This window comes from Paralichthys olivaceus, chromosome 11 (assembly GCF_024713975.1).
Source record: "Paralichthys olivaceus isolate ysfri-2021 chromosome 11, ASM2471397v2, whole genome shotgun sequence".
NCBI classification, from domain to species: domain Eukaryota; kingdom Metazoa; phylum Chordata; class Actinopteri; order Pleuronectiformes; family Paralichthyidae; genus Paralichthys; species Paralichthys olivaceus.
The window spans coordinates 18,482,820-18,507,138 of NC_091103.1; the positions used below are offsets into that span (position 1 = coordinate 18,482,820).

At 40.2% G+C, this 24,319-nt stretch overlaps 1 protein-coding gene across 3 annotated transcripts in view; it reads left to right on the forward strand.

The window, feature by feature from the left end:
• Nucleotides 1-24,269, forward strand: part of esamb (endothelial cell adhesion molecule b) — a 41,029-nt gene extending 16,760 nt beyond the window's left edge. The window contains exons 1-8 of one of the 3 annotated variants that reach the window (XM_069534044.1): nucleotides 12,721-12,933; nucleotides 13,938-14,083; nucleotides 15,924-16,125; nucleotides 16,534-16,689; nucleotides 18,457-18,501; nucleotides 21,874-21,996; nucleotides 22,090-22,219; nucleotides 22,978-24,269. In XM_069534044.1, coding sequence (XP_069390145.1) covers nucleotides 13,994-14,083; nucleotides 15,924-16,125; nucleotides 16,534-16,689; nucleotides 18,457-18,501; nucleotides 21,874-21,996; nucleotides 22,090-22,219; nucleotides 22,978-23,446 — 1,215 coding nt within the window. In that variant the 5' untranslated portion in view covers nucleotides 12,721-12,933; nucleotides 13,938-13,993 and the 3' untranslated portion in view covers nucleotides 23,447-24,269. Of the gene's footprint in view, nucleotides 1-12,720; nucleotides 12,934-13,937; nucleotides 14,084-15,923; nucleotides 16,126-16,533; nucleotides 16,690-18,456; nucleotides 18,502-21,873; nucleotides 21,997-22,089; nucleotides 22,220-22,977 lie in introns of those variants that run through there. The other 2 variants (XM_069534043.1, XM_020088012.2) reach the window with 2 other exon arrangements.
• Nucleotides 24,270-24,319: the final 50 nt, after the last annotated feature.

Below are 24,319 nucleotides of genomic sequence, written 5' to 3' on the forward strand. Positions count from 1 at the left end.
AATGCGATTGTCTCCCAAGTTAAAGGACAGTGGTCATGTTATGATGTCTTGTCTTGAGAACGACTTTTGTCTATTCCGTCTCCCACCACGCTAAAGCCAGCTTGGGCTGATAATAAGATTAGTGTGGGGAGAGGCAGATTAGTGACCTGGCCTAAGAAACAGCGATTGTTTATCTCCACGGCTGCTGCAGATCAACATGACGGGGGAAAGGGGTCTCAGAGCAGAGAGTGGGTGTGAGGCTGCAGGGGTCAAAGGGCAACAGGCGCCATTCAGTCACTGCACAAATGTGTCTATAAGACCACTGTGTGCTCAGCTTTAATTGCCAGAGCAGGAGAGGCTCAGAGCACCGACATTTATAATCAGAAACACAACACAGCGCTGTAACATGGAAAGATCCACAAAAATAAAACTGAATGCTTTATTTTATGTGCAGGCAAATGCTCTGTTTACACCTGTAATCACCTCCTCACAACAAACACAACCTTCATCAATGGCCCCATCCAAACTAATCAATGCTCTGTTGAACTGCAGCAGAATTAAAAGCTTAACCCCTTTGCTGCCAGCTGTCTTCAAAGATCTTCACAGAACCAGGCACTTTATAGTGGACTAAAAGCCCCTCATAACAACAGAGAACACTGTGATAACTCCAGCTCTCAAGGTTTTAATGTTTAATCAAAAGGGTTTTGGTTTGATTTTAAAAAGCTTCTCTTAAGAACATTAACGGGTGTGTGTGTATATATATATGACTGAAATTAAAAAGATTGAAATTAAAAGATTTAACTTGTCATCTGCAGTTTAAACTCCACTTTATTAGCATTATAAACACACTATTTCTTACAGGTTAAATAAAAAGCTTGACTCTCTCAGTCTTGTTGGTCAGTGGTACTGCTGATGCAAATAAACCTCAAGCTGCTTATTTTCACCTCTGTAGCTGACTATGACGTTCCCTGTGCCAAAAACTATATTTTACAAGATCACCAAATTTCTTGTCTGATTGTTGCTTGGGTTGGTGGAGTTTAAATGATAGAAGTTTTCATGGGACAATGCTGCTTTTTATATGTTGCACTGGGCTAGCACTTTTGGGAAACTGAAAAATGCTGTAACAAAGATGGCAAATTATTTATTTGGACCGAATTCACAAGCATACCTGTCAGTCACTGACCAACCTGCCTGTCTGCACACACCCTGCCCGCTCTCTGTGCATGACCGGAGTCTTCAGCCAGAGAGACATACACTGCTGAAGCAAAGACAATAGCCAGAATTCTGCGAGCGAGTTACAGAAAAGTCGGCTTCAACAGTTGTCAGGCAGCGTGGGTTCATGCTTTTTTGAGGTGTAGCTTTGACGAGAGGGTTGATGGGAGGGGGTGGGATGTATCGGTTGCAAATGTAGCCTAGCCTTTGCTAGTTTTTTTAGAATTATGTACCTTAGGTTTAATTTATTAGTTAAAGAGATTATTTAACAATTTTTATAACATGTAATCAAGTTGAAATGACAAATTTTCCCTGGTATAGTTTGTCGGATATAAGGATTTGTTGTTTTTTTATTGTCACTTGTGACAGCAATAGATGATGTTTGATGAAAGATGTTAATGGATTTGTGACTATTGAATAAAAGCAGCAATTTGAATTTAAAACAGACATTTTCAAAGAAAGAAAATAATCCAATCTATTAATTATGAAAACAGTGAGTAGTTGCAGTAATGGATTGAAACATACATTAATTTCACCCATTTCTTTTTGGTCCATGTATCAGGGAGATTAAGATTTGTTAAATCTGCTTTTATCAAGACACCAGGTGTATATATATATATATATGTATGTATTGTTGAAGAGAAAGGTAAAGTAGCTCAGGAGGATTACGCAAACACCAGAATCACCATCTCGTCTTTGACCATTACTCAGAGACATCACACGGTCAGTCTCAGAGGAGCAACTGTTCTCCATCTAATCCCAACAGTAAGGGGAGCATTTTGAGAAAAGCGCAGTTTATAATGCATTCACAAGTGGACCCTCGAGGGGCCTTAAAAGCCTCTTTGACTAAATCTATCATGTCAGTGTTGGGGGAGCCATTGAATCCTTTTACACCGTGATAATCCATGTTGATTTTCACCTCTCGTAAATTACCGCTGCTCGTATCTGTGTAAAATGGGAGCACACATTGACTTCATGTCCCTGTTGTGTAAAGACTCCTGCTGACTGTGTGCTCACTGGGGACCATTTCATTTCCTTTGAAAGAGAAAGTGCATGATTGTAGGTCCAACAGCTGAATCATATGGTCCATTACGGCCATGAAGGTACAATCTTTCCTCTGTATAATGTGTTTATGATTTATCTGTTTGTTGTTTGCAGGGAGTGTCAGTGGTTGTAAATTAAAATCCTCTCTGTCTGCTCTTCAGTCTAATGTGGTTGTCAAGCAAAAGACAAATTGTTTGGTTTTGGCAACATTACATATGCAACCTTAAATTCCGCAGCCTGTGATCACGGGGTGCCATGGTGTGGAAAGTTTCCCAATGGGAAACATGCTTTTGAGAACTACAGGCTTTCTCATTAAACCAGACATGTGTTTCCTCTGATATTTTATTTACGATTTTGTATCTCTGTGATATCAGATATAACTACAGCATCAAACTGAGTCTTGATAAATAGTTGGGATCTCACTCAAAAATCAAGTTTGAACAAACTTGATAAGATACACAATTCATATGAATGTATTCAAATGGTGTTGTGATTGTCAGGATAGCTTTGCAAGCTGTCATTGCAAAACAACGTAACATTAGTGACTTGATGGGTCAAGAAGCAAAAGGTCAAGCTGATAGTGAGCGGATTACGAGGTAAACTACTTCAGAAGGTGTGATATGCTTTTAGACTGTATCTTTTGAATTCAAACAGGTCATTACATTTCAAATATGAATGTTCAAACTTCTACTAAAACACGATAGCAACCAATAAATAGTATTTTACAAAATAGAGTTTTTTATTTGATGAACATTTGTGCAACCGCTGACTGGTGAAAATTAACCGAACAAATGAATGTGTGTTTCATATGTCTGCTTACTTTTTCATATATCCAGTGGGTAGTGTGAGGATTGAAGTGCAGTTACAAAGCAGATAATTACTATAACGTACATCTGCATTAACTAACAGGAAAATCAACAAAACAACAGGCAGCTTTTGGCAGCATATTGAGTTTGGTGACCATCCTTTCAACCACAGGCCACAGGTTTAAGCCCCGATGACGGCAAACATCCTTCAACACGACACTGAATCTTTACCAGCTGCTGAGCTGCTCGCCTGTTACTGACCCTGCACTTAGACCTTGCTGGGAAAAGAAAATTTCCCTACAGGGATCAATAAAGTGTCACATTAGCACAGTAATGCACAGCGGAGAAGTAAAGCAGGAGCGAAATTACCTGTACAATTCACTGCGCCACATAAATCACAGCTGTGATTTGCGAGCATGGCAAATAGATACAAGACACTTTGCTCGGCAGTAAAATGTCACACATGAACACGACTGTAATTGCTGAGGCACAGGGCTGCACTGGACAGTAATAATCTGCAGGAATGAAGAACTGAACAACCAATTTTAAAGTGCAGCGTAATAGCATCTCCTCTGTTGTGCTTTAAAAACTGTTAATGTGTGCGTTTAATCTTATAGAAACAGATTTGACAACAGCAGATCTTGTTATTTAGATGTAATTAACCCTGTAAGGATAAATTAAATTGTAATGCCCACATTTGCACAACTATTGGTTTGTACTTTATTTGCTTAAATGACAGTTTTTCCAGAAACAAACTTCTGATAAAATCTAATCTGGTTGGAGAATAATCTCTGTCCCCTCTTTTCATTATGTAACATGTGGCTCCAGTTTTCAGTCTAAATTTAGCTCCAGTTTGTTGTAGGTGACCTGCACCATGTGCCACAGGTGCCTGAAACTGGGACAAAGGTGAAGCAGCTGTTAAAGGATTAGATCCACCAAAATTACAAACATTGAAGATAAACTTGTCCCATCGTGACTGGGGTACTTCTAATCCAAACTTGGCACAGATGTTCCTGTTCACCGGCCACATGGTTATAGTTCTCTGTGTACGCTATCCCAGCATGCAACTTACACTTAGACTCTAGTGTGAAGTACGCTGAGAAGCCTGTGAATCAGTTGGAGTGGATCATGTCAGGTCCTGGTGCTGCCTTAGACTTGTGATGTTGGCTGTTTTTTGTTCTGGGAGGTTGCTGTGCTCTTCTTTTAGGTCCACCAGCTTTTGCCATTGGTATTTACAATATGTGAAACGTCTTTCTTCCTTGTATCTGTATTGTTAAGTCTTCTCAGATCTGAGTGGGTTGGTTCTTGTGCTATCATTCCCTTGATTGACTCTCTCAATCTCCTTCTTCAATAGTAGCTTCTTTCTAACGATGGTTCCCACATGTTGCTTGTTACCTCTCTAGTAATATTCCATCAACTCTCAATTCTCAGTTCTTATGCATCCATGAGAGTCTGTTCCAGCAGTTCCAGCAGTCCACTTGTCGTCAACATGTCTTGGTTTTCTCTGTTGGATCATCAACCCCACAGACGTTTACATTTTATTTTAAAGCAGAGCTGTTTTCAGTCCAAACGCCTGCAAAGTGCAAAATCGTCCTTTGTCAATAAAGCGAACATAACCTGTGTCCTTGGTAAGAAAAGGGCTCAGGTGGGAAACATGACAGGCCAAGTGATTTCCTGTGGTCCCTATAGACCTGAAGCTGTCTCTCTCACCTTCTGTCAGGCCCCTCAGCTTACTGTAGGTGGACATGATGTGAGTGTGTGGATGAGAGGGTCAGCTGGGGCTATGTGCCTGTAACAGGCTGTTAGATGTAATGTAGAGGGGAGATGGGGTCCAGCGGGGCCCCGACCATAACTACTGACCGAGAGAGCCTGACTCTTCTCTTTGTCCGTATCTATGAAGAGTTAACTGCTCGCTTTCACTGGGGGAAATTCATCACAGCATCATTTCTAATGTTACAAAGGTAGAATGTCTACAGACTGGGGCCGAATGTTTCACTTTTTACCCTCACCTGTTCGTGTTCTATCAGGATATATGCAGTCAATCATGTCGTCCATGTCCTAAATACATGTTAAAATGGCATGCTATTATTAGACTTTTTTTGAAATATTGATTTAGCCTATGTAATGGCTTGTGCACCAGATAATGTGAATTATTAATCACCTCATTTCTCGGCTTAAGGTAAAGATAGAATATGAGATATAAGATGAGGTGAGCATGTGTTTCACTGCTGTATAATTTTAACCTGATTGATTGTGGTAATTTCCCAAAAGATGTGTATTACAGTAAAATTTTAAGTAATGTTTTTTAATAAAAAAAACAACATTTTTAAGTTAGCTAAATATTTCTACAGCTTTTCAGAGGTCTGATCAATGATCAAGCACTTTTCCACAGTGGAGAGAAAAAAACTCCCTTTTTAACAGGAAGAAACCTCCAACAGAGTGGGGAGAAAAACAGGGGAGAGAGGAGAGCTGGGTGGAAAAGGAGGAGAAAAGCGATAGAGGGGCAAGAGAAGAGAGAGGAACCAGGAACAGTTGTATAACTGTTGTGTGTCTTGGCTCCGAGCTGTTGGCAGGCAACCAGCAGAGTCTTCGGGACGTTCAACCAAGAAATAGGTCAAAATAAAACAGTGATTTGTCATTTTAAAACTTGGCTTTCATCAGGACTAAAGTTACATCAATAAGGTCGATATATCATTATTGGTGTTTATCTCAAATTATTACCTTTAGGCCCCACATTACTGCTGATATATATTTGAACAGATATTTCCCCCTTTTTTTAAACTATCTCTGTCCACATGACCTTCACTTAACAAAATATCTCCTTCTAGAGAAGAACACAAAAATTAGAACTAACACTCACATTAGGATGCCAGGTCAGTGGGTGTCGATAAAGTCGAATCAATGATCCTTCAAGTACCAGAGAACACTGTGGGCAAAGCAACATTGGGCTAGGTAGAAGCCTGTGAATACTGGTAATTTGGTGCAGTAATGGTAATTTAGTTGCTTACTTGTAAATAGACCTAGCAGTAACCAAACGTAGAGAAAGCAGTATTGTTGGTGTTTCTGTTGCATGCTCCTTACACAAAGCAACAGTGGGCATTTGTGAAGCAAGCTGTTCCTAAACGCTCCATTTGACTTTCAAAAACTGACTTAAAATTACAAACTTGGAGATTTACAATGCTGTTTGCATGTTGACCGAAAGGCCCAAACACAGAGGAAAAGGTTTGTTAAGCAAAATATCTGCATAAGCATGGACATGGTCTAAGTGTCAAGAAATTGTTCTAAACAGAGAACTCATTCAAGTTGAGGAAATTAGCTGTAAAATGTTTTACTTACATATGTAAGTAACAATTTGTATCAATCATCATGTTAGAAACAACAGTTTATATAATAGCAGTAGACTTTTAAAACTTGATATTGTTCTCAAAGGTCCAGTATCAGCTGAGCTATGATTTTAACAGAGACTACAAGTGTTTCTATAAGCGATTGAACAGTTTCTCTCTCCAGATGTTCAGATGCTTGGGAGGCGTTTCAGTATGTGATGTTGTAGCTTATAAGCCTCATCCTGTAATTCCTCTCTGATGAGAGCTCAATTTAAGTCTGTAATCAGATCACTCAACTTCTTAATTGCGGTCTCACAGCATTAAACCCTCCCCACGTCCCACCGGCAGTGAAGTGGCGAGGCGTTTGGGGGGCCCTCGGCCACGGCCTATCACTCTGGGCTTGTGCTGCAGCGGTCCTATCAGCCGCCAGTCTGTCACTCTGTCAGCACAGCTCGCCTCGTGCACGGTAGCACATGACAGATCTGGGAGATAAAACAGCCAACCCTCGCCACGCTGCCACACTAATGGTTTATAAATATCTTCTTCAAAGACCAGAGACGGTGTCAGGGGCGGTGGGGTGGTCATGGGCTCTGTTGTGGTGTAACATTGCAGACCCATTTAAGCTCTCGGTTTGCCTTTCATTCTCTGCCACAAGGACCCTAGAGCTGGCGGGAGGAGGGGTTAGGAAGGGCACAGTGGGACGTGTGATGGACAGCTGAGTTAAAAAAACCACTGGCATCTACTGCTCAGAGTCAAACTGACCAACTCACCAAAAACACAACAAAACATCAGCTACTTTACAGACTCTTTCTCTGGCTCTAAATATTCACTCAGCTCATGAATTAATATGCACACACAAACAGACGCCAACCTTTTGCATAATTCAGAAAAGTTGGTCTACAATAAGACTCTTTGTTTTCATACAGAAACACCTATATCCCCTGTGTATGTGGTATTTGCATGTGATCAAACCCACTTGCTCCCTCCTTCCCTGGCTGACTATAGAAACCTGTTTCTCTGTTGCCTGTCAGGTGTTGTGTTCAGCTCCGAGGGCATTGTGGTTAAATGTGTTGGATGTCAGCGCTGTAGGAAGACATGAAAGGCATTCAGCACAAACGCACCAGCATGCCCTGCCGCCACAGTGGCTATAAATGCATAATCGTGCATGTAAATAAATGTTGTAAGGAGAGTCAGAGGACAGACAAACAGTCAGCATGTGAAAAGGTTCAAAAGATCATTGGACGTCAGGGTTTGTAGGAAAGACACACCCACACACGATACACAATGAATAGACATGTTAGTTTTGTTTTTCAATGACGTGCTGCATGTTGGCAGTAATAGTGCTTCTTATGATTTAATGTTCCTGAATTGAAGGTTAAAGTTTTTGCAATAAGAAATTACAGCATAGCTTCTTGATTGGGCCCCATAAACTTCATGTCTCACCTAAGTCTGATTATTTTTCAGTTCCTTGATTTTGCATGATTGGGCGCTTTTCAACATTTTCTCTGTTTTTCCTGTGAATAATTTTGGCTCTTGATGTTGAAATCCGACAAATGGACACAGGAAGCTGATATCTATGAGTGTGTGTAATTTGATGCCACTTTATTGAATTCAAGGTGACTGTTGGACCTTTTCGGAGGCTTGTGCTCTACTGAGCGCACTTATTAAACATGGACCATATGACCAGATCTAGGTCTTCATGAGAGGGGTTACTCTCAGTGGTGAACCCACAGACAAACAGAAGTTCCTCTCAGCTTTACATAGATTTATTGCCAGTTTTATGTCATTGTTTAGTTTTACGGAGCACAGCTGCAGTGTTTATGTTCACCACTGATAATCTGGGACATTTCTGGTGGTAGCAGTTTCTTTTTACTATGTACCAACGATACACAGAAAAAACAAATGAAGTACCTGGTGAACATTGTTGATCATTGGTGGTTGAAGGTCAAACTGACCTCACAAACCCCCTTTTGCCTGGTGAACGCAATGAGAGAACCCTTTCAATTTTGGTGCAAATGTTCACTTGCACTCAAGGATTAACTGATTTGATTTTGGTGGTCAAAGGCTAACTTCAAGGTGGCCTCACAAAACGGAAACTTGATATTTCAAGTCTGCTTTTTGTGAATTTCAGATCAAAGGTCTAGGTGACCTCATATTGTAAAAAAAAAGTATTATAGTCAGTCTAGTTGCAGACTGAAAATTAACTTAGTTTATAAGTCAGCAAGTTTGAAATCGTTCAACTCAGTTGCACAGTTACTGACTTCTGAGTTAAATCTGCTGACCTATGACCTCAAGATTATATTGTCAAAATAATGGATATTTGTGTCTAAAGATGTATGTAGGTATTTATATGTTTCTCTTGCTTGCATGAATTCACGTGTGCATGTTTGTGCATGTGAGAGTAAAATCGAGCGCATTTGCAGTGAGAACCAGAGGGAGGATGTGGGAGTTTGGAGCCATGTGTGCGAGGAGAATCAATTTAAACACAATCAAAAGTTAAGAGGGATTAAAGCTACTGTGATGAGATAGCACACTCAAAATGCTTTAAAATAGCTGCAGAGATTACACTAATGTAATCCAATTTAAAGGAGCCTTCCCAAAATATTTATTATTGAAGGACCATCTGTTTGAAGCCTGTAGGGTCAGTACAATGTGCAGTTTTACAACAACAAGGCTTTTTTGCTGTCCTAAATTCCTCCCTATCCTATCCATCAAAAAGTCAGAGAATAACGACATTTCACACTCATGTTTATCCTTGTTTGACGTAAACACATCTGGAAAATCAGTTTGCATTCAAAGTGTCTCACTTGTTAAATTGCTTAATTGAAGTATAAAACTAAAGGTCCTCCAGATTTCTGAACCAGCCACATCAATGAAATGATATAATGAGGAGAACAAATCAGATTAAATTATTCATGATTGTATTGTTTGTTCTTGCATGGCTCTGTGTTTATGGGGTCATCTGGAGACTTAGTTATCGCTGCTCTGACACAGATCCCAGCTCGGCAAAGACAGAACACGTCGTGGAGCTCAGACAAGCATAGCTTTAGCTGCTGTTTGTCGCAGGAATACAGACCTGCCAGAATTAACAAACGTTAATCAAATTTGGCGTGTGGTTGCAAGGATGCTAAATTATATGAATCTATAAATCTGATTTCTACCACGATCCTTGACGCTTTGTCAATTGTTTGTAGAAGGGAAACTGTTTGTACTAGGGCTGCTAGTCTTACATTTGAATCAGACCGTCAGACAAAGTTTGCGTTATCCAGCAGAGGGCGCTCACTATCAGCATGCCCTCTTGACCAGTGATCAGTAAGCCGGTAATGTTAGTTTGTTCTGCTACAAAGATGGAGGACACTAGTATACTGATCAACAGTCAATTGTTGCTAGCCAACATTTTACATAAACTTATATTAAAGGGGACCTTGTATGCTTTTTTCAGTTTTTCCCTGTTCTCTAGTGGGTTGTATATGTTTTTTGTGAATGTAAACTCTTAGCTAGGAGCCGTTTCACCACCCTCCAGAAGAGTTTCCTACTACTTAGGGTTAGAGTTAGTAATATATTTATAATAATATTAAAATATTGCTTCTGAAACCTTTTGACTGTGTTATATTATAAACTATATTATAAAACAAATGAAACATAATCAATGGATACATGGAGAGCCTCCACTGAAGCTTTAGCTCCAGAGAGAGAGAAACTCACATGACAGAAAGACATGGGTGGAAGCAGGGAGATTACTCAGGGAGATAGAGTGAGGCTGGTTAAAGAGGATCAGTTTATCTTCACAAAGGCCTACATGGTTCCCCGAGGGCCGAGAGAGAGAGAGAGAGAGACTGACTTTTTATCCTTCACTTGATCACAACAACACGCGGCAGAATTAGGTCGAGATGCCTAGTTAGACATGCAAATTACATGTATTCCAGTAATAAATGAGACACCTATTTGGTTATTTTTAAACCTAAACCTGCTCAGCCTGGTTTTCCGAGTCTTTAGGGTGCACTCTCTGCTGCTTTACTTTACTCTCATTTATTCACATGCAGAGTTTAATGTTCAGAGATTTGTGACTTCTGGTGATGGGATGATTTCCACTGTGGTTTGAAGTGATTATCAGATGATCTGCTTTTTTCATATGAATGTGTTGCCCTCTATGGGCTGCTTGAGACACTACAGCTTATGCACATTTGATCTCTTAATTGTGCCCAGGCGCAGGCGTGCATGGGTAACACGGTCGACTTCTCTCTGATTGTTTTGTGCAGGTTTTGCGGGTCCAACGTCCCTGACGTCTTAATTGCTCTTGCAGCTGAGTTTCTGCCAATATCTCAAAGCCAGGATGCCCTGCAGGAAAACAAAATACATTGTTTATTCTAAAGAGAAGAATCCAATTAGAAGATATAAAGCATGGCTAGGCTGAGCATTAGCCTTTGGCAAAATATAATTAAGACGAGTTTAATGAGGCCACATGGTATCATATCTGCACCCTTCTAATTGGCAGCTTTTCCCATTTCTTTCCCCTCTTGTGAGGGATTTAAGTTGAATTCATACCCATATCCACATCTTGAACACTCTGTCTGTCTGTGTCTGCAGCCACACAAACACACATCCCAGATGGAGACGGCCACGGATTAGTGAAGATTTTCCTTCATTTAATAAACAATTGAATGACACAGTTCTGAGGATAAACCTGCTCAAAGAAGCACAAGAATAGTCTGGAGAGGGGAGACTACAGGGCATTATCCTGCTTCATCATGGGATAGCTGTGTATCATTCAGAATTACTGTCCGCCTCCAGCACCGCATGCCCCCTACAGCTGCCAATCATTCACATCAGGCGGCAGCATGCTGTCATCAACCTACAGTAAACCTGATCCTTTCTGATTGTGTGCTCTGCGCTAAACAATGTATATTAATCAAGATGCAACAGAGCACCTTATAGCATTATTCGAGGCAAAGAGAGTCCAGCCATTCACTGTCCATGCAGACAATCACATCCAGAACAAGACCTTTTTATCGACATTGTTGCATAATTGTTGCAGCTCAACTGCAAAAACATTAGCAGGTGCAAATGAAAGTGAAGCTTTAACAAGATTTGTGAAAAACTGTTTCAAATCTGAAAAAAGAAAGACTTTGGGCCGCTGTACATTATGAATCAAAAACAGGCCGATATATCAACGGCTGCTGCAGCAGCGAGGATGATGGTAAAGATGTTAATCTCATGCACGTTCAGGAGATGGCTTCACTGCTCGACACCACTGACATGAGCAAATGATGGATATGAAGATATGCTTTATGATAAGAGGCTGGCTGCATTTTGTATTCATGTCTCACAATACACACATCAGAGTTATGAGTGTCATTTGACTGTTCACATGGAGGAGGTGGGACTTATGACCTCTACTGCAGCCAACCAGTTTGATTGTGACACTTTGGCTTCACTTTTGGGAAGCTGTTGTGTCGTCCGTCTTTATTCTATGGTTCAGTTATGTCAGTGATAAAGGAGAAATCATCTTTCAAGCCATGTGAGTAGCTGTGTGTGAGTAGGACAGTTTCGTTGGAGGAAAGATGAATCTGGCTGCGTTTTAAAGAAAACTCATGTCTATAATTTTGTAAAATAAATATTGCATGAGTTCCTTTTCTTATATAATCATGTCAGGATGTTTTCTGCCATTAAGAGGTTGGATTTTTCTATTTTCTCAGTGTGTGTTACCACATTTTTCTGATGTGTTGAGCGCCTTACTTCAGACCCACAACACGTGAAATCCACAAACAAGCTCAGCACAGATCGCATGACATGTACGATTAAATGTAAAGCAAAACCATCCGCTAATCTGAATTTAGAGAATGTAAATGCTTTTGCAGTGATGATGATGATGATATGATGATGGGGCGTTGCTGGGAGAAGTGACCGCACGTTACATCATATCCATGTCCTGCTGAGCTCTTTTGCTCACGTGAGGTGAGAGGATTGGGCCTGGGATTGTTTGGGGATTAGTCAGAAGGACTTACTAGATTCAGAAATTAAGGGACAGGAGAGCACTGCAGCAGCCGGCCTCAAATTGTCCCAGGAGGAATAAGAAAGCACCAAATCACTGCAGCAGAAGCCCGTGTCGAAACAAATTCATTTCTTTTGCTTTTGCTGTCTGTCTCTTTCTCACACCTGCACATATTTTTCTCCTCTTCATCTATGCACCCCTCCGTCCCACCACCAATCTGCTAATTCTCTGCCTCTACATGCTGTCAGTCTGGAAAAGGAGGAAGGCGTGCCCGGCTGAACAGATGTGGAGATCTCAGCTGGAGATCATAACACTCTCTCACTCCCTCTCTCTTTCCCTCTCTCTTTCCCTCGCTCCATCTCTGTCTCTCTCTCTCTCTCTAAGGATCCGCTCTGTCTGTATATTTTAGTACACGAGGAAATCTATCCACAGTTTATCTGCAGTCACTGGATTTAGTTGCAACAATACTTTTTCTTTTTTACTTGGCCAATCTTCAAACTGGAGACACAGATAGACACCGACTGCTGGGATCACTTGATCCAGCTTCAGCTGTCCGGTTCGGGTGACGGAGCACCCTGTGAGTTAGACATCTTCCTCTTTTCCCTCTTTTTCATTTCTTTAGCTTCCTTTTCTTCCCTCGATTCTTTCTTCACATCATCATGATCATTCTTTCTTCTCCTGAACAATTTCTTTTGCTCGTTTTCGGCATGAAAATGTATTTAAGCTTTGAGCAATGACAGTAAATGAGGGGGAGTGATGAGGCCATCAGGGGTACACCAGATGCTTTGTTTTTTCTTGACTGTATATTCCTGTTGACTGTTAGTCTATGGAAGAACTTCTTTTCTTATTTTATATTTGCATGATATCGTTGCTTGTTTTTCTATTTGCATATCTTCCTTTGTAAATCTTTAGAACAGGCACACTTATGAGGTTGACACTTAGACAATAAAGTTTTGAATCTTGAATCTCAAATCTATGGATGACAAACATAGAAGACATAACATAATTATTAGATGCAACCCTGCACATGAAACCTAAGGAGATCTATACTTTCAAGTGAAACACATGCTTTTGATTTTTAATGTTTCACTTATTTTCTTTTTTCAATTACACTTTTTATGAGTTAAGGAAACTTTCTAACTTCTGCATTTAATTGAACGATTTAAACCTGAACATTAACGTTTTTTAGCTCAGATGTCACATATGCACTTATAATGCAATTGCTCATTTAACTCAGATGCAGACGAGATTTGTTTTTTAATGTTATTACCTTTACACTTATTTAGAAACAGTCGCTGCTTATAATCACTCGGTTATTCAGCTATCCATATCATGTGATACATTTGTGTTTGCCTTGACTGTAGCTTAATAAAAAGAGTAAAGGCAGCACCAAATGTGATTGTTGTGTCTCAGCATGTTTGAGATTGAATGGTCAGTGAATATTATTTAATATTCAATATTATAATGGACACAATTATATAATAAAAGTACTTAAAGTTAACTGACTTAACCCAAATCATGCTGTGAAAACTACCACATAACAGAGGAGGTTAACCTCTTCCATACTGGTCTGTGTTTCAGGTGACACACACAAGGTGGAGATCCCCAGAGGAGAGGTGGAGGTGGTGAAAGGCGAGATGGTGGTGCTACAAGCCTGGTACAGCCCCAACTCTGACATTTCCAGGAACTCTGTCATTTGGCAATTCATGGGGAATAAGTCGAGGCAGGTGAGGAGGCCGGACCATGGATCAGCAATGATCTGCTGTGTAGTTAACCCTGCTCTGACCTTTGGCGGAGCAGAGACAGGAGAGCCTCTTTAAAGGGATTAAAGTCAAGTACAGTACGAGTTTGATGACACTCATGCTGTTGTAGAAATCTACAAACCGAAATATTAGAGCTGGGACCATGATTAAGCAAATATTTGATGATCATATTAATATTTAAGTCATTTTTAGCAAAGTACAATATTCTTTCTAGCTTTTCTAATAAGATGATCTGCAGCTTTCTTTGAATTCAATAGTTTCCGTGGATGTGAAGATAAAAACATGAGCCATCTTGTAGATAGAATCAACAGATCAATCATTATGGCAGTTGGATGTAGTGTAGAAAGCCAAATATAAATACATTTCAGTAAATCGTATTGAACCAGCTACATCAATGGAAAAAAGGGAGAGAGGTCCAGATAGAGAACATTTTGTCAAGCAAAAGTCTGGAACATCACAATGTCTTAACTAGTTTGATGATTCAGTGCAATAGTTATTGAAATATTAGATGTATAAACAACTGACCGTCAAATTAAATAAAGTATGATTCAATAATATTTCCAGTTTTCACGTTGAACTGGAGGAAAAATATATACATGTTCTCCAATAAAAAGTATTGAGTTTTTTTCAAATGAGCATCTCAAAATTAAGTGCTTCATTTAAGAAAAAACTCAAGTTAAAGAGCAAATTAAGTTTTACCTTTTCTTTTTTGTTGAAACTTGGCTCTTGGCTGTTAACCTTTCTCTTTTTAGATTATTTGAAGTTCTTTTCTCTGTCTATTCTTCCTCCTCTTGTTCTCTCCCTGCTCTGTGTATCTCACTATCTTACTCCAGGCAAAATGCTCATCGGAGTCACAGATTTAATTGGCTGACTTTTATCACACATGCAAATAGTCTGTGAGTTCCCTGGGCTGCTAACAAAACGTCTAGAAAAGCTTTTCCGGTGAAAATAGAGATGTTCTCTCAAATTTTGATCATTCTTAATAATTTTAAGTTAAAGGTCCAGATCAGGATACAATGACGTCTGTATCCGGAATTTGAACCATAAGCAATGTGATTGATAACTATTTTTTATGGATTCAGTTATTTTTCATGTCTTGCCTGAGTCAAAAATACTCAGATGAGCCACAAACTAAATAGCTGCTATAATGTTGTCTTTTTTCTATGCTGTCCCAGGCCTGTCCCTTCACTGCTTAATGTTATGCAACAGGAAGGGAGCCATTATTTGTTTCCATGAAACTGTTACATCCGGAGAAACATATCTGGTAATGTGTAAGGTGAAAAAAAAGATGATCTGTGGAGATTAGGATTATCTCCAACACCACTGCTGATGTCTCGTACATAGCAGAAGGATGGATGGATGGATGGATGGATGACACTTTTGACATTTCATCTCTGCTTTCCACTGAACCTCCTATATGAAACATGGACCTCTAGTGAAAAATATAGTAATATATAGTAATACAGTGTGTGTGAAGGGTCTTTGCATGATTATTTTAATCTGAACAGTGTCAGTGTACGATGTCTGAGCTTAGCTCAAACAGAAAATCAGCCTAAAATTCAACATCCACCATCTGTACATGTCAGGATTATCTTTATGAAGCACATTGATTTCTGTTATAGGGTTAATCTGCACTTCCTAAAAGGCCTGCAGTAAATGAAATAAAATGTTTTACATAAATAGTGTATAAAGATTAAAAAAGGACATTGTCATTACACAATCCTAATAATTACTTATGAAGTAATTTGTGCAGTAATACTATACAGATGTAAAGTGTTTCCATGATTGTGTTTTCTCTGTGCAGGTGATAAACTTCAGCTCTGGTGAGGTCGGGCTTGGTCAGAGTGATTACACCACCAGAGTGGGCTTCAGTGTGGCCATGCCCTCAGCCAACCTTTCCATCTACATCAACAACACCCAGGAGTCTGACTCGGGTCGTTACGTCTGCAGCGTCCTCATCCCTAGAAGTAATGGCATTTCAGGAGAGATACACCTTAATGTCAAAGGTAAGGGAGCTCAGCCTCACAGCAATTCAAATCAAAGGTCAGATTCAATCACAACAGTCTGCACTGCGCCTCACACTTTTCCTTTTGGATTTGAAAATCCAACCAGAGTAAATGCCGAACATATTTTGGATATGTTAAACATGTTGTATTTGTGTGAGTAAGCACTGTACAAATAAAACTCATCTGCTGTTGAGGGATTCGCAGGCCATTATGTCATCCTCCAGCAGCAGATGGGACAAAGGGGGAGGGGTGGGCGTCAAAACACTTTTTTTTTTACTAAATGGCTGCTGCCCTGAGAAACCTCCACGTCGCTGGTAGTGGATTATAACTTATGTACCAGTTCAGTAGGGGGTCATTGATCCTTAATTCTTCTGTTAACTTAATAACACTGTCTGTCTTTCCCCCCAGTCCCCCCCTCTCCCCCAGTTTGCACCATGACAGGAAATCCAGTGGTGAAGGGCAACGTGACGCTGAGCTGTAAATCCAGTCATGGAAAACCCATCCCTCAGTACAAATGGACCAAGGCTGCGCCCTTATCAGAGGTTTTCTTCTCACCGATGCAGAGTGAGTATTGTCGTGACGAGGATGTACCTCTTACATCTAAGCTGCTCTCGTTTTTAACATGTGACAGTTGCAAACTTAAAGTAAAAGAATCCAAATATCTCAGGATAAAAAGAGGTGTCATGCGCTTAGAAGACCACGACAGAAATTGGAAAGACAACGACAATAGAGATCTTAGGGTGGAAGCTAATGTTGATGTCTTGTAAACAAAAAAAGGTGCTTCTGCAGCAGCATTAAAACACAGTGCCTCCTGCTGCTCTTCTCAGGTGCCACCTCTCGTCTGAATGTTCTGTAAATCTGCCCATTGTTGTGGACGTGTCTAACCTGGACAATCTCCTGTTACATTCTTCATATGTGAAAGACAAACTACGGAGTTTATGTCTGATGGTCAGGTTATCTGATGATGGTGTCCTTTAATTCCAGGTGTCAAAATCCAGCTGAGTGATGATCTCAGGCACTTTAATACCACAACAATTAATCATAAGATGGAGATATATGATATATCAAGTACTGTCCATACAATTTGACCAGGGTGTTGCCACTAAGGTTAAATGCAGGTTTCCTCATCTACCTGTTCTTTTTGCAGATTTGTGCAAACTGAGAGGCTGAATAAAGTACTTTAAACCTCTATATATTATTTTAGATTTTTAAAAAAACTAATAATTCAATGTAGATTTTTGTTTGATATTATAAAATATGCTTCAGATGCACATTTATCTATTTTAAATGATTACAGAAACACGATATTAGGAATGTTGGCACATTAAAAAGATATTATTATTATTTTTACTATTTTGCCATTGTTAAAATAAAAGAAAGCTTATTGTCACTTAGCCCAACTGTCCTGTAGAGAAATGATCTTTAATCCTGTTTACGTTCTCGTCTAAAGGTCACACCCCTTGATGTTGACCCTGTCACCTTACATGCACATGGGGCAGAGGTCACGTCCATAACCCACGTACATGATGATAAGTCGCAGAGTTTGCCTATGGGCTTGACTTTGCTGATAGATGTTCCAAACTCTCCTGAGAGGAAGATCCTCCATCATGTCCGTAACATCCATAGTGAAATCCTCTTTACAGATTGAGACACACAGTACACTTCAGCGTAATAGAGAAGAAAGTGCAATCCTGCGAGTCTTGCATGTGCCTCATTTGTCGCATTATTTTGTTGATGTTTGTTTCCAGATAATGCTGCAGAGAAAACACCATCTGTTTCTGCACAATGAGACACAGGCTGATTGATTGAGTATTGGCTTAACTGTTTTGATCTCTGGCCCTTCATCTCTTTATGGCAGAAAAGTCCTCAGACTGATAGAATGAAAACTACTCCCTGTGATTGTGCATTGACCCGGGGGTCTGTGGAGCAGTGTGCACACTCACTCCTGCATCATGTGTGTGTCTGCACCTCTTACATGCCATCAAACCCTGTGCTCCATCTTTTTATCTGCACTGATGTATGCTCTCTCTCTCTCTGACACTTGAACTTCACTCTGCCATCGCTGCTTATCTTTCAGTGATCTCTCATATTCTGCTTTGCTGTTTTTTTTCTCTCTGCTGATCCTCTCTCTGTGCTCCTCATTTCCTGTTGACCTCGTGCCTAATCTAACGTCGTCCCATGTCATTACTTAATCAACCCCTCCTAGAGGCATAATTTGATTTGGGGACGGACAGTGCAGCGTCTTTCCCCCTGTCCTGTCGGTCTATAACACTCCCTCCCTACCCTTCATTCATGCTCACACTGTCTCAACCATCTTTTCCTCCTGCAAAGAATGGAGAACCTGCCCCCAACCCATGCTTGTGCTTGGGTTCATGGGTAAGGATTTTCACTCATAACCATTTCTACTCATTTACTCATAACACAATCCATCCCTCCCACCCTCACCTGCAAACAGTGCAGTGGCCCAGACATCTCACATAAGCAACTAAATGGAAAACGCAAATGCAGGAGCCACCACACAACTGCAAAAGCTATAACAATTGCAAAAGTGACAACAAAACTACAAAAGTCATAACACAACTACAAAAGTCATAACACAACTACAAAAGTGATAATACAACTAAAAAATCCACAACACAACTGCAAAAGTGATAACACAACTGCAAAACCCACCTCTGCATGTTTCATTGTCAACATTTGTTGCAATTGTGTTTTGCGTTAATGCGCTTGTGACGTCTCGGCCACTGTAAAACTGTGACCTCCTGAGGGGTCAGAGTGTCTGTAGTCAACTCCCGTTATGTCAGCCTTAAGCCATAGAAAAGCTTTAAATGCAAAAATCAACCCAGTTTATCAGGATGCTAATAGAGTTATGATTAAGAAATTATAATCTATTGTAAATAAAAAAAAACTGCTTAGCGTTGGTGTGAAACCAGGTGATAATCCCATTCAACCTTTAATATCCTCATTCTCCTTGAACATTCATAGATTAATATAGCATGTTAAACTATTGAGGAATAACAAGTAGTATTTTATCTTTACTGAAATGATGCGGAATAAAAAATGGCTGTAAAAATGTCATGAATAAATATATGAGAGGGATTTTCATAGTTGCATATATTCATATTTTGTGATAAAGGGTTGAATTTGCCGTGTCAATCTTTATTGTAAGTGTTGTTTTAGACTTGGCTGTCACTCCATTCATTCATCTTTTCATTGTGTGCTACATATGAATGCTGCAGGAGGCTTGTTGGAAAGCGGAAGTCCTCGGGGCTATTTATTTATTCTTTTATTTATTTTTCTATAAGGTTGAAATGATAAGTCAATCTGTCAATATTTTTAGACATGTAAAACATTTTGTGCTGTCACAGGTTTAATAATTTGAATGTTAGAATTAAGTCCTATTTTTGGTGCAAGTAGAAAGGTGAATGAATTGACAGCTGTGTTCTGTACAGTCCTGTTCAGATGTTTATTAAATCCTCAGTTACATTCACCTTGATGTCAATTGAAGTAGAAAATGAGTTTTTATGTTTTTTTATTTCTGGGTCATTTGGTCCATTCTTGTGAACACCTTTAGGGAATTTCTTCAAATTTGGCAAACATTTCCAGTTTGGCTCGAGGTTGAACTGAGAAGGATTTGGTGGTTAATGTTACTGTGACCCCCTGAAACGCAAATTTTGCCTTATGAACGAAAACATGATTGTAGCACCTTGAAGGAATTACAACAAATTGGGTATTTGGGTATTTATGATCAAAGTTCAAGGTCATGTTGATCATTTGAACATGTCATTTTAAGAACACCTCAACATAATCCTTTCACATTTGGCACAAGGGTCCACTTAAAATCACAGATTACCTGATAAGATTTGTGTGGTCAAAGGTCGAGGTCACGGTGGCCTCACAAACCATGTTTTAGGCCTTGTGAGCATTATATCTGAAGTCTGCCTCTCTGGCAGACGTCAGTTGTCACTTGGACTCAAAGATGAACTGATTAGATTTTAGTTGTCAAAGGTCAAAGTGACCTTGTATGAAAAATAATTGAACGCAGGCTGAAACTGCTCTGCTTGGTGCAGACAAACTATCACAGGGTGGTAATTCTAGTAGTAATGATGAAATCAGTGTTTAGTAAAAGACAGTTCTTGGTTCACAAGGTGTCTTTTTTTTCTTGTCACATGAATTTGTGCAGTTGTTTACATGGATTTGAAAAGCTGTCATGTGATGTATCAACCCATCCAGATCTGCTGATTCCCATTAATCAAGTGTCAGGGCTCTAACAAATGCTGCTCAGTGACCTTGCAGTGACGGCAGCGTAATATGAGTAATGCTGCTTCTTATGACGCTGTAATGTCACGTTCCCTCCAGTGCGGCCACCACTGGAATCTGATCAGTGTGCTGGCTTGAACTCGCTCCTGGCTCCGAGTCATCTGATGTTCTGCTAATCTGTCTCAATTGGGTTTGGTTCCTCACAGCTGGATTTCAAACTGGCAGAATAAATAATCAGAGCGGGTGAGGTGCACGTTGGACTCATCTACGTTTGTTTTCATGTTAACAGCTGGATGGAAGTATTTGTTATCTGTTAACAAATACCAGCTAATTATACTTGTGTGTTTGCTTCAGCTCACGTTGAGTGAAATCCATCAACAGCAGATTAACATCAGAGTTTGTGACTTCACTCAGTGACTGTACAAATTACATTTTTACTGTGCTGCAGCCAAAACACGAAGCTCAGTCCAGCCTTCACTCACCCAAACTTTGGGATCAAGGCGGCTGTGTGGATACGCTGATTGTGATTGTCTGGTCTCTTGCACTAATATGTTGCTTGCTGGCGTAACCTTGACTTTTCATCGAGGATGATTTGGATGAGTCCCTGATTTGCATAAGTTTTCTTTCGGGATTGACTCCGTGCAGAGTGCAACACACATACACAAGCAAGAATGAGGGAGACTCTATAAGGGTCATTCCACCAAACTAACACACACACATACACACACAGTCTTATTTCCTTATGTCCCCACCAAAGCAAAAGACCACATCAGATGAAGACATGCAGCAATGTGACGTGTAAGATTGGATTTGAGAGGATTTGTATGTTTGCGACAACACAGCAGTTTGAAGCCAGATGTGCCAAGAACAGATTGTGTTGAATGGAAATATCTGGTTGTGAAAGCACTGAACACAGCAAAAAGTGCTGAGCAACATGTTGTAAGATTCCCGCAAGTCATCCTCTGCTCTCTGCAATGCCAAACATTCTGGATTAAGGAAGTACGGCGGAGTATTGGGCCACTCAAAGAGGGAAAACATTTGGAGATTTCAAGAATAGTCGTAATTTCAAAAAAGTAAACTCCAAATATTACGAAAAAGAATTGCTATTTTAGGAATTTTACAAGAATAAAGTCACAATATTAAGAAAATAAAAGATAATTTTAAAAGAAAAAAACTTATTATATTACAAGAAAAAACTTTGACATGAATAAAGTCGGAGCATTATGTGAAAAAAGTTTTGACTTACAAGACTGAAGTCATAATATACTACAGAAGAGTCAGAATATTACTTTTATTATATTTTATATATTACCATTGTATTATTTTACATTCAGTGTGTTTGTTAATAGTTGCCAAACCTTTAATATTGTAGTTTAATGTTAACCATACAGTTCCCTTGGTTAGCTCTATTAAACATGTATAATGTATATGATGTATAATGAATGATTCCAGTTTGCAAATAATGTTTAATGTGCGGTTGTTTTGTAGACGAGAGACACGGCACCCTCAGGCTCAGCAACCTCACCAAAAACATGTCGGGGAAGTACGTCTGCAGAGCCAGCAACACGGCCGGCTCCGACAGCTGCTCCATTAACCTGGAAGTTATCACCTGTATGTCCACAGTAAAAAACATTTTTACTTCTCTCCAGTGTATATTTAAATCACAGCTGTGAGGGTAAATACTGACTGATGTTGTTGTTGAAGCTTCCAACGCAGGCATGATCGCAGCAGCCACCCTGGGGTCCGTGGTGGGACTCATGGCCATGGTGCTGTTCCTCATATTCATACTGAGGAGGAGACGGGACACGGAGGAGGAGATCGCCAACGAGATCAAGTGAGTTTCACTTCACACTCACTGGTCACTTTATGAGATGTACACGTCCAATCATCCATTACCTGTATCAATTTAGCTGCAGCCCATCCCAGCTGACATTGGGCAAGAGGCGGGAGAGACCCCAGACAGATCACCAGCATATCACAGCACCCACACACAGAGATGAGCACCCATTCACACTCACACCTACAAACACAGGGAGAACATGCAAACTCCAGAAAGACCCCGACCAAACCGGGTTTGGACTCTGTAACCTTCGTGCTGTGAGGCGATGGTGGTTACCACTGCTCCACTGTGCCCGCGTCCAGTTTATTGCAATACATTACAGCAGTTCTCTTTATGAAGTTTATACATGTTGTTCAGTTTTCTAACACTGTCAGAAATGTCATTGTAAGATTATTATTGATGTCAAATATTAGAAACACCTCTGAAAATTGTGTAGTTTAGTGTAACTGCTACAAACCACGGAACTCATATATCTGCATTAAGACTTATATCACAAAAAACTGAAGACAGAAATCAAATAAATAAATAACTATTTAAAAAACAGATGTAGATGTAACAACCACTCAAAACATTTTACATTGCAACTAACATTCACCCATTCTACGTGCTGTATTAATGAATAAGCTGAATGTGCGTCACGTGTACTTTCACCTTATGGAAGCAAGAAAAGATTTTTGAGTAATTCTTCACTTTTTGTTTTGATAAACTTTCTGTTTTCTTCTTCTCATCTCTTCTCTCTCTCTCCACCTCAGGGAGGATGCTCAGGCACCGAAGCGAGTGTCATGGGCAAAGAGCAACACCGGCTCCGACATCGTGTCCAAGAACGGCACGCTGTCCTCCATAGCAACCAGTCCTCGACCACGAGACCCACACCCGCCCAACTACCACTACCCGTACTCCCCCATGTCGGCGTCAGACACGGGCTCAGTCATCAACGCCTACCAGCTGCGACCTGGAGAAGCCAACACCTTACAGGGACTTCCTGGTTACAACATTGGAGGCACTCCTTCACGTAAACACAAGCGGCCTCCCTGTACAAACGGGGGCCCTCCGGAGGTTGTCAGGAGCCCTGCGGTCGCCGTCCCCAACAGGACTGAGGGGGCACAGCCTCAGGCGCCGCCACTCGCCATGTCCCCACAAATGAGCTCCTCCACACTGACGCGCACAGGAGCCGTTGCCGTCATGGTGCCAGCTCAGAGCCAAGCCGGCTCCCTGGTGTAACCACACTGAGGGGAAATAAGAGGACGCCGGTTGTTGATGGGAATGTTCGCCATTAAATGGGACATACTTTCTCGATGAAGACCTGAAAGGTTGAGAGAGAAGATGGTTTGTGCCTCATTTGCACAAACGCTTTGCTGATCAATGTAAATGCGGCATCGTTCATTTCAGTTTCTTTTTTCATTTGCTGCGTTCTGTCTCACTGAAGTGTTATTTTTATTTACACGCTCAGAAAGACATTTATAATAATGTTGTCAAGTAGCATTAAAATACCAGTTATTATAAGATCTGTCTGGATACTGTAAACCATAATGAATGGTTGAGTGCTCTTAGAGTTTGGAAGTTCTTGTATAATAACGTTTTGGGTACATTTGAATAATGTAAAAAAAAATAACTACGTTTGATTTTTTTTTCAATTTAATTTTTCACTGTCAGTTCACTTTTCTCAGGCTAACTGCACAAGTTGAGGGCAAAATTTCAGGTTGTTTCTTTAACCTGAATTCTACTGAGAGAACTTGCTGTTTGAGTTTATCGCCGGTCGTGGTAGATGGGATGTAACCAAAATTGTGCATTTAATATTGTTGAAGTAGATTCTGTTTTGTTCAAAAGGTGCTTGATATAATTTGATATTATTGCCGTAAAAAACATGAGACGATTAGCTGAGAATTGAGAATATTGGTCTTCAGACTGAAACTTGTTTGTTTTCTTGTAATTATACTGAACTCTGGATTTAACGTGGCAGTGAATTATCTGTGTTGACAGGTTACATGTAGCACTTTTAATGCAGTTCTGATTGTTTTCCAATAAAGTGCTCTGGAGTGTTTGATTTTAGCAGCACTGAATTTTTAATCACTTTCAAATAACAAATCCCAGTCT